The following is an 18,072-nucleotide window of genomic DNA, read 5'->3' on the forward strand; positions in this document are numbered from 1 at the left end:
GATTTTGATTTCAATCGACGTCATCAAGTCTGTTGTTGGGCCAGACAATACGTCAGGTCACGCGCTGCCTTTTCGATGGCGACACTGTACGAATTGGCATCGAAATACTTTCCCACCGAGCCTATTTCAGAAATATGATAACATTTCTAAAGTGTCCTCGCCTGGCAAGAACGCATTTTCTTGCAACAAAGCCAAGGTTCCAGTTCACAGACCTCTGTATAAAGACCTAGAACGTAAGCCCGGAAGAAAGTGTCCGTAGTGGGGTCGATATCCGAATAGCAGCTACGCGAAATATAGCCCTCGTTATAGTGGTACGATCTCACACGCCGACTCCTTAAACGTTGTCGATTATTTTTTCTATCAACGCACTGAGCGACCTGTTCTGCCGTGTACCTTTCTCGTTCACGTTGCTTTACACGCGACGAGTTAGTCAGCCGACTAGTGAGGACCGCATTGTTCAGTCCCCTAGATCGACCACACGAACTTTGCATGGCTTAAACATTGTTAGCTGTTAGTTAAAAGGTATGTTCAACTCGATATCTTTGCAATTTGATCAGCATTTGCGTGCTTTCATATAGTCGTCATGAATTACTTAACTATACTCATTGTAAGACTTCATTTTTAAAAGATGTGTTAATAATGTACTACGAGAGAGAATGAGAACGTGTCAGAAGGTTACTGAAAGAAACTATGGTAGGCTCTGAACGTGAAACCGAACCAGAATTTTGTGCAAAAGAGGCCTCAGAGGAAAGGGAAAAGAAACAGCGAGTAAGAGCTGGATCCTGATGGAAAGGTGCACTTTACGAAAGCATTATTTCCACTCAGGCAAAGATACTGAAAATGCCAGGAATGTCGTTGGGAAGTGGATCGGTGGGTTGGTTTGATTTGATCGCTTGGCGAAGGGTGGTCAAGGTTTCCGAGCAACGCTGGGCGTTCAGTGTTGTCCCGTGCTGCAGGAAATGAATCAGAAGAGGGTCATCTTGGTCAAAGAAGAACGTTAGCATAACCTTTCCTGCACTCGTTTGGACGACGACTCCAGCTGTACGTGTGGAACTGGTTAGCATCGCAGCCCTGGAAATTTTATGAGACAACCATTCACCGCCTTGTGTCGCAATGGGACAAGTGTCTCAATACTTCTAGCACACAGGTACTGGTTTCTGTAATTATACCTCTGGCTCGTTCCTTTCTGAACGTCCCTTATACATGTTTATTTACAAAATATACTAATTTGATATTGAAACTATTACAATATACCTTTATTCAGTGGCAAACTGTTGGCCATCGTCTTCTTTATCGTCTTTGCCTGTCTCTCTGGTTTCATCTTCTAGGGATAAGGATTTTGTGCTCGCGACCATTAGACTGACTGCGAAAATGGAACACTTTTTGTATGTTGCCTTGGTCTACTACAAATGGGTCTGAGTAATCTATGTAGTTCATCTCTGTTACAATACACACGTGAAAATTTACGAGCAAACTTAATTCTTTATTTCCATCTGTACTTGTTGCGGGTCTCAGCTGCTTCCTCCGACAATTGGCCTATGAGTAGATCTACACTATATGATCAAAAGTATCCGGACACCCCGAAAAACATAGGTTTTTCTTATTATGTGCATTGTGATACCACCTACTGCCAGGTACTCCATATCAGCGACCTCAGTGGTCATTAGACATCGTGAGAGAGTAGAAGGGGGCGCTCCGTGGGACTCACGGACTTCGAACGTGGTCAGGAGATTGGGTGTCACTTGCGTCATACATCTGTACGCGAGATTTCCACACTCCTAAACATCCCTAGGTCCACTGTTTCCGATGTGATAGTGAAGTGTAAACGTGAAGGGACACGTACACCACAAAAGCGTACAGGCCGACCTCGTCTGTTGACTGACAGAGACCGCTGACAGTTGAAGACGGTCGCAATGTGTAACAGGCAGACATCTATCCAGACCATCACACAGGAATTCCAAATTGCATCAGGATCCACTGCAAGTACTATGAAAGTTAGACGGGAGGTGAGAAAACTTGGATTTCAAGGTCGAGCGGCAGCTCATAAGCCACAAATCACACCGGTAAATGCCAAACGACGGCTCACTTGGTGTAACGAGCGTAAACGTTGGACGATTGAACATTGGTAAAACGTTGTGTGGAATGATGAATCATGGTACACAATGTGGCGATCCGATGAAAGGCTGCCTTATGGCGAATGCCCGGTGAACGTCATATGCCAGCGTGTGTAGGGCCAACAGTAAAATTAGGAGGTGGTGGTGTTATGGTGTGGTCGTGTTTTACATGGAGGGGGCTTGCACCCCTCATTGTTTTGCGTGGCACTATCACAGCACAGGCCTACATTGATGTTTTAAGCACCCTCTTGCTTCTCACTGTTGAAGAGCAATTCTGGCATGGCGATTGCATCTTTCAACACGGTCGAGCACGGCCTGTGGGGGAGTGACTACAGGACAATAACATTCGTGCAATGGACTGGCGTGCACAGAGTCCTGACCTGAATCCTATACAACGCCTTTGGGATGTTTTGGAACGCCGACTTCGTGCTAGGCCTCACCGGCCGACATCGATACCTCTCCTCAGCGCAGCACTCCGTGAAGAATATGCTGCCATTCCCAAGAAACCTTCCAGCACCTGACTGAACACACACCTGTGAGAGTAGAAGCTGTCATCAAGGCTAAGGGTGTGCCAACAACATATTGAGTTCCAGCAGCACCGATGGAGGGCGCCACGAACTTGTAAGCCATTTTCAACCAGGTGTCCGGATACTTTTGATCACATAGTGTGGTTTAAAATTGCAGTCGGTACCATGTAGTAAAATTTGTGACTACTCGGTGACGCAGGGTACCAACCACATACTGTAAATCTGTGAACATTTTTGCAGTTACAGGAGAAAAGGCATCAAATTTCCGTGTCAATTCTGTTACCACTCAAAATGACTTCCAGGATTACTTTAAGTCGCTTAGTGAAATTTACATTGAGGCCAGTGATTCAAAAAGAGTAATAGGATTCTGGATCAGAAAAAAATGTATTCCTACATGCATGCTCGGAAATGTCTTCGGGGAGACCTATTTCTTCTTTGCAAGCTTTTTGAATTGTTGATTTCTTTGTCTCTGGCTGTCTACTTTTTCCTGAAGTCACTTTTGACGTATCTCAATGCACGACTTAAAACAGCTGTTTGAGCAGGTGAACATTTTAATATTTGTGCAAGTTTTTCCTCCATGAACGAAAGTTTATCATTTATTTTCTTCGATTTAAATTTCTTCAAAATATCATACAAAGATCTTCTGGTACATTTCTTGACCTTTCCCAAAGAATTTACAACAGAATAAACGAAAAATTACTACGCTGCACTAGTTTAACTAATTCAACATTTCACTTTGAACGAATAAAAACAAAATGGCGGCGGAGGTTGGACGACGTTAGTGTGTCAAACAACTTTCATCGGGCTAAATTTCATGCCCGTGAAAGAAATAGCGCTCGAAAAACAGGTAACTAGAGACATTGCGAAAGGCGGACACATATAAGTGGACTGGACATTTATTTGCGGTTAGTTTCAGAATGAGTTGAAATCTCATGTTACGAGAGCGAAGCAATCGCGCGTGACATTTGTGGAATAGTCGACTTACGGCAGTGACAGCAGTATCTCTGAACTTGTGTATCTTTTGCTCAGTTGTAGAGCAGAGGGTAGATCGAGTGTTGGACATAGAGTAAGCGGGCAGAACTTTTAGCGTAGCGCTTATTGGAGGAGGATTTTTCTGAAGAAAACTGTTAGGAATTATTAATCTGATGGAAGGACTTACAGACGCAGCTTTTATGGAACAGAGAGAATGGATTGCCTTATAGATGTGTTTTTAAGGTGATAATTTTTGCTGGCGCGTATTGATATCGTTTGCGATTCTTGCCACAGAACCGTCCAACTCTCCACCTCAGTTTAGGTCATTTCAGTTTAATTTGTTTCAATCTGCATAATCATAAAAGCGTTGCCTTGTAAAACTTTTGTAAAGAAAGTAAAGTTTTTGGTTTTCTTTAAGGTTTTGTTCTTATGAAATAAGAGTTTAAAATACAGCACTGTCATTGTGATGAACGAATTAGTATTTTCATTTCCAGGAGGGATCCAGTAAGGAGGTTTTTTTTAGTATGAGAAAATCATCCCAATCTTTCTCCCAGCAATTTAGTTTTACTTCGGCATATTTTAGCGGGCGCGATTTCTTCATGATGTGCTGTTGCTGCTGATTACGCTGTAATTTTTCAGGTGAGATTCTTTTCACATTTTGCTGGTTCCTTCGTTTCTCATTTAACGTTTCCAGTGCGGAAATTCTAAGCATTTTATTTGTAATTCAGATTTTTAATGAGTCAGTGAACAGTGTGTGTTTCGTAGTGTTGCTTCGTAATATCAACGATTAAATTTTTTTGGGCAGTGCACAGTTTGATTTTGATAGTGGTTTCTTGAGTAACAGTTTTAATTTCCTGCACAGTGAACGTCAGTTAGTTTTGTCTTTATGTAAGGATGTCCATTGTGACATGCTGTCCACAATGGTAATTTCAGTTCAACCTTTTTATAACATAGGATAGTACATTCAGTTTTGAGCAAATATCAGGCAAACATTTTAACGCTCATGGACGAACGAACGATCGTGTCAGAGCAAATAACTTCCAATTGAAATTTGAAGATAGTCTACAGACACACAATTTAAAGAATAAAACCAGGAAGGTATAGTATGAAGTACATACCTATCATTTCCATATTCAGTAGGTGTTTTTATCTAATCGTAACGACAAAAGAGAAGGAAACACACGTCGCAAACACATTTATGTCCCTCTATGTCTGGCGTGAGTGCGGAGGAAGGTTCTGACTGCCGAAAGACGGACAGCTTATCGACGCTGAAGATTAACACGTTTGAAACGATTTTAAAGTAACATGGCAATGTTGATTTTTGACCGGTTTTAGAGTGCAAATACTCCTAAGTGCAGTGCGCCGCCTGTAGCAACGACGGCGCGCACCCGTCAACTGCTGAGGCTATGGAATGAGTGGAAAACCGAAACACCCTTACTGTGAAACAGCGTTCCGAGTTAACAACTTGGTATCACTTCAACCAAGAACAATTCTGGCTTACGACACTTAAAACCACATCAAAACATTCCGTTGTGGATTGTGCTGAAACTCAGTCAAAATGGCATAAAAAAACTTCAAACGTGATAGCAACGTGCACAGTGTTTCAAAACTAGTATAACACTACTGCCCACTGCTACTGTTATACAATAACCTTAAAGTTGGAGAAAGATCGCATACTGAAACTATCTCGTAAAATCAAGTATGGTAAAAAGCAACAGCGCAGTGTTACCCTCTGAAAGGAATGTTGTTGTGTTGACCGTGATGCACCTAACGAAGGTGGCTTATCGGAAGTGAAAGTCAGAAGTACGTAAAAATTTAAACAGCAACAAACAATATTTTACATATCTGCACTGTTCAAAGAATAAAGAAAACGGTCGCTAGCCTAATTAGGCAAGAGAATGATTGACATTCTTGTTCAAGAAAATAGATATGAGTAACTTTAATGGAAAGATCCAACCTATACTTTGTCACCCGAGAGTGCAACGAACTCTGGCACAAGCATATGTTAACGCTAAAGTCGGAAATGACAGTCAGAGCAGAACAAACCTATTCGCATCAGTAAATGGACAATGACATACACTTTTGCCTTCAAGGCTTGGTCAAACTGAATGGTTTCAATAATATTACTATTAAAGTGCACTTTAGGATTAGACAATTAAGCACAGATTTAGTCTCACTTTTCAAATACTTTCCTATCTGACATGAAATGTGAATATGGTTCACTGCAAAATTATGTATTGTGCGTATATTAAGTCTTTCTCTACTAAACACTCTTCTACTTAACATGAAAGTTAAATGGAGTTCACTAGCAAACACTTTCTAACTGATCTTTGAATAAAAGAAGTTACTGTTTTCATAGGTAGTGGTCTTTCTGTTAATTATTATCTAGCATGAGCACAATAGACAAACTTTGGATCCTATTACATTATTAATACGCACTTTCAATACACAAGAGGAACAAGCACTTGGCAAGCATGAGTATATAACTTCCCACAGTTACAGTTCTCAACGTTTACTGCAGTGAGACACAAAGTTGACGTATTTATAATATACTGATTCACCTTTTGCAATTTACAACAGGCAGCACTAAGATCATTTACTAAGCATAACTTTATAAACCTCAGTCTTAAGAACTTATAATTTTGAAGTTGACAGCAACTGTTTTAATACCTGTTTGTATTACTTTATTACTTTAAATTCTATTTTTCATTTTGGTCTTTTAGCAAGCCCATAAACTTTTAATAAGCAGTTTTAATTGCAAAGTTACTTTCAGCCAACATTATTTGCTTTAGCACACTCTTTTGCCACACTAACTTTAACTTTCTTTTTACTATGTTCAAGAGGCATTAATTAGTAAAACGCTGGGATTTAATATTTTCTCAATAAGGACACTCGGTATTCACTTTAGCATTGGAAGGATCCTAAGTGGATATGTGGCAGAGGATAAATCAAGGTACGTTTTCATAAATAGTCCTTCTGTTTACCTTATAATTGAAAACAAATAAATCATCCACATGAGCTGATCCTTCATTGTACATTTCTACCATTCCTTGGTTCCGTTACACTGATTGCGCAACGTGATGGCGAGTGCATGTTGGTGGATGGATTTGCAGGCGGAAATGCTGGACTCCGTCATTTCTTGCTGGCGATGATAGATACCAATTCCAGAATAGTTCCAGCTATTTATCCATCCATCCGAGGCTTTGGCACATTGGAAAACGGCACGAAGAGCCTCTCTCGGCACTAGTGCAATACACAACTTTTACATGTGCAGTTGGCGGATAGGTAGCTCGTCCCAGACTAACTCTTGGTGCACCTTTTCATTCACGCCAACCACATTTTGTGCGCGCTGCACGACTCCCTTCACGGGGGGAACCACAACACCTTTTATACATATAAAGAACTAAGAACCCTAAGTGGGGATCAGCAAATACAGAGTAACAAGACATTTTCAACAAAACATGTCATTTGCACATATTGACAGTTCAACATAAAATAATTGAAACAAATTTTCAGCTATATATAATAAGTTTTGTCTCCCTCCAAGTGAGGCAAAGTGTTTAACTAATTAAGACAATACATTGCATAGGATTAAACCAGGACATCAAAGTTTTTACAAAGAAAAAGTACACATTTTTATATAGTACCGAATTAATCACACAGGGTGAAAAGTATTTAAACTGACAAACTCTGGGAGGTTATAGGGGATATCAAAACAAATATTTTTCCCTAATGTCATTTTCTCCTATCAGGAGTATTTAAACCGCTAGAGGAAGATTTCTCTGGCGACAAATTAATTAAACCAACAAACACTTTTCAATTTTTTTATGGCCAAGACACAACACATTAAACCCAATTTCAATTAGAGTAGATTTTCAAAAATGCCTCCATTGACACGTAAACGTCGGATCATGTTCTGTCTGACACGGGCAAAAACCCCAGGAGTATCCTGAATTGTTCCTGCTGCTGCTACTATCCGGACAACCAGACCCTGTTCTGATGCAACATGAGTCACTTTAACAAGGTTGCGCATCTCTCCCCACACAAAAAATTCCAGAGGGGACATATCTGGGGATCGAGCAGGCCATGGTACAGGACCACCTCTGCCAATCCACTTTTCTGGGAACCGTCGGTTCAGCAATCGACGCACACGACGCCTCAAATGTGCCGGCGCCCCGTCGTGTTGGAACCACATGCGTTGTTTTGTAGGGAGCGTGACGTCTTCCAGCAACTCTGGCAATGCTCTGGCGAGAAAAATTGTAATAGTGCCTGCCATTTAATGGCCTAGGTAGCAGATACGGCCGAATTAAACACTTCCCAACAACACCGACCCGCACATTAACGAAGAACCGCACTCGATGAGCGCTAGTAACTGTGGCATGTGGGTTACCCTCACTCCAAACATGCGAATTATGCAAGTTGTAGACTCCATCACGCCCGAACGTTGCTTCATCGGTAAACAACACATAGGATGGAAATGTAGGATACATTTCACACTGTTCCAGGTACCTACCACTGCGAAAACTGTGCTCTGGGTGGATAATCAACTGGTTCCAGGTTGTGAATACGCTGTAAGTGAAATGGACGTAACAATTGCTCTCGAAGGACTGTTCTTACATTCGCCTGATTCGTATCCATGTTACGTCAAATTGCACGATCGCTGATTGAAGGATACCGCTCCACATGGTGCGAGACAGCTTCCTCAAATTGCAGCGCTCTTACCGTGCGACGGCGTCCCTGTCCACGTAACCTGCTAAATGACCCGGTCTCATGCAGACGTTGGTACACAGCAGCAAAGGTCGTATGATGCGGGATACGGCGATTAGGATATTGTTATTGATAAACCCGCTGTGCAGCTCGTCCGTTGTGGTGGGCTACGTAGTACGCACCAACCATATCAGTGTACCTACCCCAGGTATATCGCTCCATTAGTAAACAGAGACAATGCACTACTACACTGGTGGACAGCAGTTGCCTACAACTGAAGATCGTAATACGCCCTCTGACAACTGAAGATCGTAATTCGGCCTCTAACAACTGTAGAGCGTAATACAGCCTGCACCGGTTTAAATAATCCTCATAGGAAAAAATGACATTAGGGAAAAATATTTGTTTTGATGGTCCCTACAACCTCCTAGAGTTTGTCGATTTAAATACTTTTCACCCTGTAGAATGATTACAGAAGCTCAACGATGGAATGTTGAACAAAACACAAAGCAAAATGAATCAGCAAAAGGTATGTAGTGTCTAAGCTATGGTGTTACACTAGCATTCACAATCAAGAGGTTACATACTTAAGATTTTTTCACCTGCCCAGGTAGTAATAAATGTCAGTAGGCAGAGTAGCGGCCACTCTCTAAACTGCACTCACAGTTACTTAAGGTAGAGCGCTCACTTATCGACTTAAATCCCATCGAACACGTGTGCGGTGCGTTTGGCAGACGTATTGCAGCACGTCCACACGCACCAACTATCAGTCGCGCTGTCGGAGGAATGGAACACCGCAGCACAACGACTGGTTAGCAACCCTGTGCCCTGTATGGGAGCACATCGCAGCCATGCATAACTCTCTGTGGTGATTGAACACACCATTTAGAGCCATGTTCCGTCTTCTGTAATGTCCAGGGGACTACGATGAAACCGAGCGAGGTGGCGCAGTGGTTAGACACTGGACTCGCATTCGGAAGGACGACGGTTCAATCCCGCGTCCGGCCATCCTGATTTAGGTTTTCCGTGATTTCCCTAAATCACTCCAGGCAAATGCCGGGATGGTTCCTCTGAAAGGGCACGGCCGACTTCCTTCCCCATCCTTCCCTAATCCGATGAGACCGTGGACCACGCTCTCTGGTCTCCTTCCCCAACCAACCAACCAACTACGATGTATCACGCTAACTCCAGGGTAATTATTGTCTTTGACTAAAAGTGTCATTTGTGGCCGTCTAGTTGCGCATTACTTTCAGTTACCTTCTGTAGTGTGCTGCAGCAGTTCTTCCTATGTGTAGTCCTTTTTCATCGAGCTGCGTAACTGACAGAGACAAATCATGCGAAAATAACTTTCATCCTTAAGTTCTACACAATGGTGTACAATGTTTTAGTTTTAATGTAATTGATTTCCAAGCCTACTTTCATACTTTTTCTATTAACCTGTTTCATCCGCAGCTGAAGTTGTACTGCACTTGAGGTAAACTTGGTCTGTGTTTATTATTATTCACGCTGGGCCCCGCTGGACCACACTATGTACGACAAGGGGTATTTAGATTTCCTTGGTGCTACTATTACTCTCATTCTCTCAGAATGGGTTCTCGCCAGGCAAAGATGTCCCAGTCTACTTGGGTTTTCCTGCCAGGCTGACTGTCCATCGTGAATTTTGTGCTTAAAATATTTTCTCTCTGGTGTATCAAGTTGTATGATTCCTGCTCCCTTCACTACTGCTTTCACTGCGTCGATTCATTTTATTGTTTCGATTTTAGATTTACAGCGGGTTTCATAGAACTACAAAAGTCCTCAAGTTAATCTGGTTGGTTCCATTACTTTAACATGCCCATAAAAATTTAGTTCGCGTTTTTCCATAACCAGATAAATGTTGGTATGCTTTTCAATTTCTTTATTTATTCTTAATATGTATGTCCTTCTTCAGAATAACTGGATTTAAACATTATCTGATTACTTCACGTACTCTCTTCTGAATTTATTCAGTGTCACTCTTTCTGCATAAATTCTTTGAACCTCATAAAGACACTTTGGTTTGACGACTGTGTTTTATTGTCAGAGTTGCTTGTATCTTGAGCTACATTTTTTGTTACATACGTCACTTGCAAGCCTCGAAGCTGTGTTTTTTGTTTTGACAACGAATTTCTAAACCAGTCTCTTACAGACAAATGTTCTGAACGGTTTCACTTTAATATTTTAACTGACAAATGTTCGTGACCTTACCGCATTTAATTTTTAGAATTTGGGTGCCATGTAGCTGTTAGGCGTGTATTTTTTCAAATTACATTTGGAGCCCTTTTCTTTCTACTGTTTCTTTGTAAGTATCTATTGTTTTGTTATTTCTCTGTTTCAGTTTCCTGACATAGAATCGCCGGGTCGTCTGCGAAAGTTAACAGTGTATCTTAATGTTGGTTCTTCGTACGAAGGAAGGGTGAAAACTAATGCCTCCGAGTTTTTAATGTAAAAATTAATACAGCCTTTTAAATAAAACAAATGTTATAAACGTCATACATCTTCATTCTTCATGTCCACATATTTATTTCTCAACATAGGCACCATGGCGACGAACACATTTCTTCCACCGAGAGACAGTTTTGTTGATACCGTCACTCTAGGATGTTTGACCTTGTTAACGGAACAACAATCTCACCTCTGCTTGCCCCGCTTCAACACTATCAAAGTGAAGTCCTCGAAGGCGTTCCCTAAGTTTTGGAAACTGGTGAAAGTCGGATCAGGCCAAGTTGGTAATGTATGGAGGATGATCGATGGCAGTGAACCCAAAATTGCTGCTGATGTCGCAGCGCTCGTGTGTGTTGTGGCATTGTCTGGCTGAAGGAGACGATGCTCCATGTGTGGACGACGTCGCCGCATTCGAAACTCGATTACAGCACGCTGTTTCTCAAACACCGATGTAGTTAGGTTACACACCACCATCTTACACGTTACAGTTCGAAGTCCTCTAGAGGTAGAGGTCTGCAAATAAATAGAGATGAAGAATAAAGATGTAGAATGTTAATAACCTTTGTTTTATTTAAAAAGATTCAAGTGTTTTCACATAAGACTTCCCCTGTTATTTGATTTGTTCCTCAATTTTAAACTCCAATTTCAGCTTTCGTCACTCTTGGATTATATTTTCTAAGAAACAGTTGCAAAGTAATGGAGTGTATCCATCACCTTGTCTCTCTCTTATGTAATTTCAAATTTTTCCGAAATTACTCTTGATTTTTATCTCTGCGTTTGTTGTCAGTGATAAAATGTTATTTTCACCCACTTAGCAGGTAAAGGCGACTTACAGCCGATCCGTCACGTCACTTAGGCCAGGTGCTGGGACGGGCAGTACACGCAAGCGCTGGAGTCCAGACCAACCCTCCTCTCCCTCCCCCCTCTGACCCCGCATCCACACCTCCCACCATAGCCGGCCGGCGCGACGGGAGCGCCGCGCTTGGCGTGTAGGCAGCCCAACACTCACACCGCCAGTGCGGGTCTGCCGTCCGACAGGCGCGCAGCGCGAAGCACGGGCCGAGGTGCACCGCAACCAATTTCCGGAGGGTACTTCGCTGCTCACGCGATGTCGAGCGCAATTGAAGGCGACGTGCCAAACACGGCTACATAGCTCTGCCCACGATACGTTTCTTACGCGATTATCACACAGCGTAACAGTTACACCAGACAGATTTTTCTGGTGCAATTACTGTTTTCAATTTACATTTATGATTTTTTTGCATCGTGTACATATACCAACCCAACTTCATTAACTATCGCAGGCACGAGATAGAATTACGTCCTCGTCGTAGAAGGCCACAAGAATTTGTAATAAATGTACTTCTGTTGCTACTGTCTTGTGTTAAGTACCATATTTATTCAAGATTTACTTAGAAATTTTACAAGTTATTCATACCGCAACTTCTGTAACTAATCTTCCCTGTTAGAGATTGATCATTAATAGATATTCGCGTGCACGTAATACTTTCTTTTCAATACTGCAAATGAGATAAGCAGGAAATTCTACCTTGATATTTACTGAAGGTGATCCTCAATTAATATTTTCGAATTCCTTGTTAACAGAAATTGTAGGGACAATAAAGACTGTGGCCAAGACGCGATAGTTTATTCTGCTCGGGTAGGCGGGACGTCTGGTGAGAGAAATATTTACGCCTGTCGGCTAGACAGCCCCCATTACAGGAGTCAGTGTCGGATCGGTATGGGCAGGCGAAGCTTGCGACTGATGCTCGCTTTGACAGCGATGCTGGGCTGGTGGTGTGGCGGTTACTTCGGTGCTGCGGCTTTGCACCGCACTCGTCACTTCGCTCACCGCTACAACTCCTCAGGTAAGTGTACGCTGCGTGCGTCAGTTGTTGCTACGGCAGCCGCTCTCTGCCAAGAATTGTGCGTCGGGAAAAGTGTCGAATCTGGACACCTATTTAATATCTAATATCTTCCCTATATACATCAATTGAGTCCTGCCCACATATGTATTTAGGAGCTAGTTCCAGGAACTATTGTAGCGATTCTGATCCGGTTGTGACCAACAGATGGACTGATTCACGAGGAACCTTCTCGTATAATGCCTGATCTAGCTGCCCTACCGCTGTCGTTTTATGCAACCTGCATTGTTACAGTTGTCCTTCATGAACCATGTGCGAGATTTTTACATTCTCTCGCTCGCTTCGCGCAACCTATTAGTCCTACAGAAAAAATGAGCAGGACTTTTTTTGTAGGAAATTTAATATAGTTATACGCTTTTCTAGAGGCCGTAGTTATTCAAGAAAAACGTACAAAAGTGAGTTCAAACGCAGCCCCACTGCCACAATCAGCCCCCGCCGGTCAGGATTTCTAGTATGTTAGTCATGGCACTCCCTCATCCCCCCCGACCACTGTACAAATATTTGCGGGCGCACGAATTATTTCCCACTTGCGAACTGTTTCGGTCTTTATTGGATGGCCTTATTGCGCCAGGGATTTGGTCGAGCACTTACAGAGTACAAAAGTGACGATTTTTGCGAATTTTTAACATCATAAAATAAACAATACATCGATGTATTCGTCAGGCCCTCTTACTACGAAAGTACTGAACTTGTAAGGGCTAAGTTTTGATACAATTGTCAGCGTAATTAGCTTTAGCGTAATGTTTACATAAGTCCTTATTGTTTTATTACCCGCACGGGTACGTTTAAATTAATAATGTTAACGAAGTAGCCGACTGTGCTGATGTCGTAAGAGCCCAATCCATACAGACAAAAAAGGTCGAATATTAGAAATAGGTTCGTGAAGGCGGAAATACATATACAGTGGTAGAAGGGAGCGCCACAAACAACACAAAACAGCCGGCCGATGTGGCCAAGCGGTTCTAGGCGCTTCAGTCCGGAACCGCGCGACTGCTACGGTCGCAGGTTCGAATCCTGCCTCGGGCATGGATGTGTGTGACGTCCTTAGGTTAGTTAGGTTTAAGGAGTTCTAAGTTTTAGGGAACTGATGACCTCAGATGTTAAGTCCCATAGTGCTCAGAGCCATTTGAACCATTTGAACACACTAGAAATCCTAACCGGTGGAGGATGAGAGTGGAGTGAAAGGTTACTTTTCAGGTTTTTCTTGAATAACTGGAAAATCATGGCCTCCAGCAAAAACGTATTCCATTATAATATTTAACTACATTAAACTTTCTACGAAAAGGCCCTGCTCAGTTTTTCCGCAAGAGTCGGCGCGTAGCGAATGACACAATATGAAAATCTCGCAAGTGGTTTATGAAGGCCAGATATAACATTGTGGGCTGCATAAAACGAAACGGGTACGGGCAGCTGAATTACCCAGTATAATTTACAAATATTTCGTGTCGACTGTCTGAAATGTGATGAATTAAAGTCTGCCGGCCGGAGTGGCCGAGCGTTTCTAGGCGCTACAGTCTGGAACCGCGCGACCGTTACGGTCGCAGGTTCGAATCCTGCCTCGGGCATGGATGTGTGTGATGTCCTTAGGTTAGTTAGGTTTAAGTAGTTCTAAGTCTAGGGGACTGATGACCTCAGAAGTTAAGTCCCATAGTGCTAAGAGCCAATTAAAGTCTATCGTCGCTGTGGCTGTGAAAACGACGGCACTCCCATCTAGCGGTACATCCGCTGCAACTTCAAGCAGCAGTGAAGCTTGAGCAGAATCTGAGTTGGACCTGATTGTCTAGCACATGCCTCAAAATCGAAAGGTCGCGGGATAGAATCCCGGTCGAACTAATTTTGCAGTGTATTTGCGCCAAGCAGTCACCTTTCAACAATTTGGGCGTTGGCCGGAAGCGAAACGTGTTTCAGATTCTTCCATGTTAAACTGTAGGTCTCATTATCACAGAGCCCACTTGGCATGCTGTTTGAAGGTCTAGGAACGGAGCTTGGTTACTAGTGGTACGTGGGAAACGCTCACAGTGCTCTCAAACCCATACCGAGGTACCGTAAGCTCTTTGCAAATTATTTTGCTGTATTTTCGTTAAACCCTACCACCACCTAGTAGAGAAGTATCAGGCTCAGTTTCACTTTCCACGCAACATCATACTGAAGACAATATGTCCTGAACTGTAAGCGGTGAGGAAGGACGGAGATGGGCGGATTCGTGGAAAGCTGCATTAGCTGAGGAATTAGCGGAGCAGAATGAGTCTGTTGTAGATATTTTTACATGGAATTGTTGGACATAGAAAACACTAATAACAATGGACACGAAACTTCCAGTGGTTCCGTTTTTTGGAGAAAGATTGTTTTAGCTGATGTCACACAAGTAACAAATAAATGGTATTTTTGTTTATCCTTTGAATAACATTTTTTTCTAACATCGTGTTTTATAGGATTTTCATTTGTATATGTTTAATAATTATAATTACATAACGAAAAAATTATAGCACCATGGATCCTAACGCCTTGGGAGAATTTTTTTGGAATAATTAGGGGCAACGCCTGAAGAGAGTCTCTCTGTATGTCCATCTTTTCATAGATGTTTACCGGATCTCGCCTGTTCAGTACAGAATGTCAAATCTAACACCTTTCAGAAGTCTAAATTTCAAAACTATTATTTTAGTGGGCTACCAGTTTCGCTGATATATTACGCCATCTTCAGGCAAAAGGGATCTGAAGATGGCGTAATATATCGCCGAATCTGGTAGCCCATTAAAATAACAGTTTGCAAATTTAGACTGCTGAAAGGCGTTTGATTTCTCGTTCTGAACAGGGATAGCTCATTTTTTATGATAGGGTAAAAGTGACGGTAAATTTGACGATATACTAGATGATGATCAGTTTGGTTTTAGGAAAGGTAAAGGCACGAGAGAGGCAATTCTGATGTTGCGGTTGATAAAGGAAGCACGACTAAAGAAAAATCAAGACACGTTCATAGCATTTGTCGACCTGGAAAAGACGCTCGACAGTGTAAAATGGTGCAAGATGTTCGAAATTCTGAAAAAAGTAGGGGTAAGCCATAGGGAGAGACGGGTCACATACAATATGTACAACAACCAAGATGGAATAATAAGAATGGACGACCAAGAACGAAGTGCTCGGATTAAAAACGGTGTACTGTTCAAACTGTACATCGAAGAAGCAATGATGGAAATAAAAGAAAGGTTCAGGAGTGGGATTAAAATTAGATGTGAAAGGATATCAATGATACAATTCGCTGTTGACATTGCTATCCTGAGTGAAAGTCTAGCATAATTACATGATCAACAGAATGGAATGGACAGCCTAATGAGTACAGAATATGGAATGAGAGTAAATTGAAGAAAGACGAAAGTAGTCAGAAGGAGCAGAAACGAAAACAGAAAGAAACTTAACATCAGGACTGATGGCCAGGGAATAGAACAGGTTAAGGAATTCTGCTACTTAAGCAGCAAATAATCAGTGACGGACGGAGCAAGGAGGACATCAAAAGCAGACTGGCATTCCTGGCCAAGAGAAGTCTACTAGTAGTGTCAAACATAGGCCTTAATATGAGAAAGAAATTACTCAGAATGTAAGTGTGGAGCACAGCGTTATATGGTAGTGAAACGTGGACTGTAGGGAAACCGGAACAGAAGAGAATTAAAGCATTTGAAACGTGGTGCTACAGGTTGAAAACTAGGTGGATTGATAAAAGGTAAGGAATGAGGAGGTTCTGCGCAGAATCGAAAGGAATATGTGGTAAACACTGACAATGAGAAGGGACAGGATGATAGAACATCTGTTAAGACATCAGGGAATGACTTCCATGGTACTAGAGAGAGCTGTAGAGGGCAAAATCTGTGGAGGAAGACAGAGATCGGAATACATCCAGCAAATAACTGAGGATGTAAGTTGCAAGTGCTACTCTGAGATGAAGAGGTTGGCACAGGAGAGGAAATCGTGACGGGCTGCATCAAACCAGTCAGAAGACTGATGAGGAAAAAAAAAAAAAAAAAAGGAACGGTGCCAAGTAGGAGTAGCTTCGACTTTTGTTTCTTTCTTTTTAAGATTAAACTTAGTCAGATAAGTAGATAGTTAGACGGAAAAAAGACCTGTAGAGCACTTGAGGGGAAAAGAAAAAAATGGCGGGCTTGGGGATCGAATCCTGTTCGGACCATGGATTTTTGTCTCAGTTTCTTAACCTCCTAATCACTTCTCAATGAAGTGGAGATTCGCCATAAACGAAACGTCTTTGAAATTTCATGTTAAACTGCATGTCGCCTTTACCCGGTTGGATAAATAGTTGGGGAGACGGAAGCCGCCGAAGTGACGTCGAGTTGAAAGACTTGGACTGAGTCGTTTTTGAGCCACACGATGTTATTGTTACCAGAATCCGCACGTGTTGGATATTTCACAATTCATGTTACATACTTCTAGAGGCTGTAAAGGGGACTTAGTGGAGCAAGTTTTACATAGGCACCCATGTCCGGAAACGTCATCCAACGACGCTACACAGCGTCAAATTTGTAGATCCCGGCGCCTGTAAATGTATGTGATTCCTTGGTGATGTTACAATCTTTCTAGGATGATGGAGAAGGATAAGTGTATCAATCTGAGATAGGGGTTTGTGTACCGGAAACGAACGACTCGAAATTTATAGACGATAATCATTCTGATAATTGTGGCAGTGAAATACAGGTACTGGTACTGTTGTTCCTAAGACTGTAGGGTAGACAACTGTCAGTGGTGGTAGTATGGACCAAAACAAGGAAAAATGTCCAGTAAACCTTGGCTGTAAAATGCATACCTGAGGAACTGTGAGCACTTGTTCATCTTCGCTAGTGTGAAACACATCTCTACTGAACAGGTGCTCATAACTCTGCATTTTAGAGTCCATATTTACTCCCACCTCTGAAAGATGGCTACCCTACAACCTTAGTAACAACAAAAAAAATGGTTCAAACGGCTCTGAGCACTATGGGACTTAACATCTGAGGTGATCAGTCCCCTAGATCTTAGAACTACTTAAACCTAACTAACCTAAGGACATCACACACATCCATGCCCGAGGCAGGATTCGAACCTGAGACGGTAGCAATCGCGCGGTTCCGGACTGAGCGCCTAGAACCGCTAGACCACCAAAAAATGGCTCTGAGCACTATGGGACTTAACAGCTATGGTCATCAGTCCCCTAGAACTACTTAAACCTCACTAACCTAAGGACATCACACACATCCATGCCCGAGGCAGGATTCGAACCTGCGACCGTAGCAGTCGCGCGGTTCCGGACTGCGCGCCTAGAACCGCGAGACCACCGCGGCCGGCGCGCTAGACCACCGCGGCCGGCTTTAGCAACAACATTAC

The 18,072-nt window shown here is 42.4% G+C and overlaps 1 protein-coding gene across 1 annotated transcript in view; it reads left to right on the forward strand.

Annotated features, from left to right (window-relative positions):
- Positions 1-12,566: 12,566 nt before the first annotated feature.
- Positions 12,567-18,072, forward strand: part of LOC124597437 (nephrin-like) — a 490,606-nt gene continuing 485,100 nt past the window's right edge. The window contains exon 1 of the mRNA XM_047135938.1: positions 12,567-12,651. Within this exon, the coding sequence (XP_046991894.1) occupies positions 12,567-12,651 (85 nt within the window). The remainder of the gene's footprint in view (positions 12,652-18,072) is intronic.

This window comes from Schistocerca americana, chromosome 1, assembly GCF_021461395.2.
Source record: "Schistocerca americana isolate TAMUIC-IGC-003095 chromosome 1, iqSchAmer2.1, whole genome shotgun sequence".
In the NCBI taxonomy this organism is placed as follows: domain Eukaryota; kingdom Metazoa; phylum Arthropoda; class Insecta; order Orthoptera; family Acrididae; genus Schistocerca; species Schistocerca americana.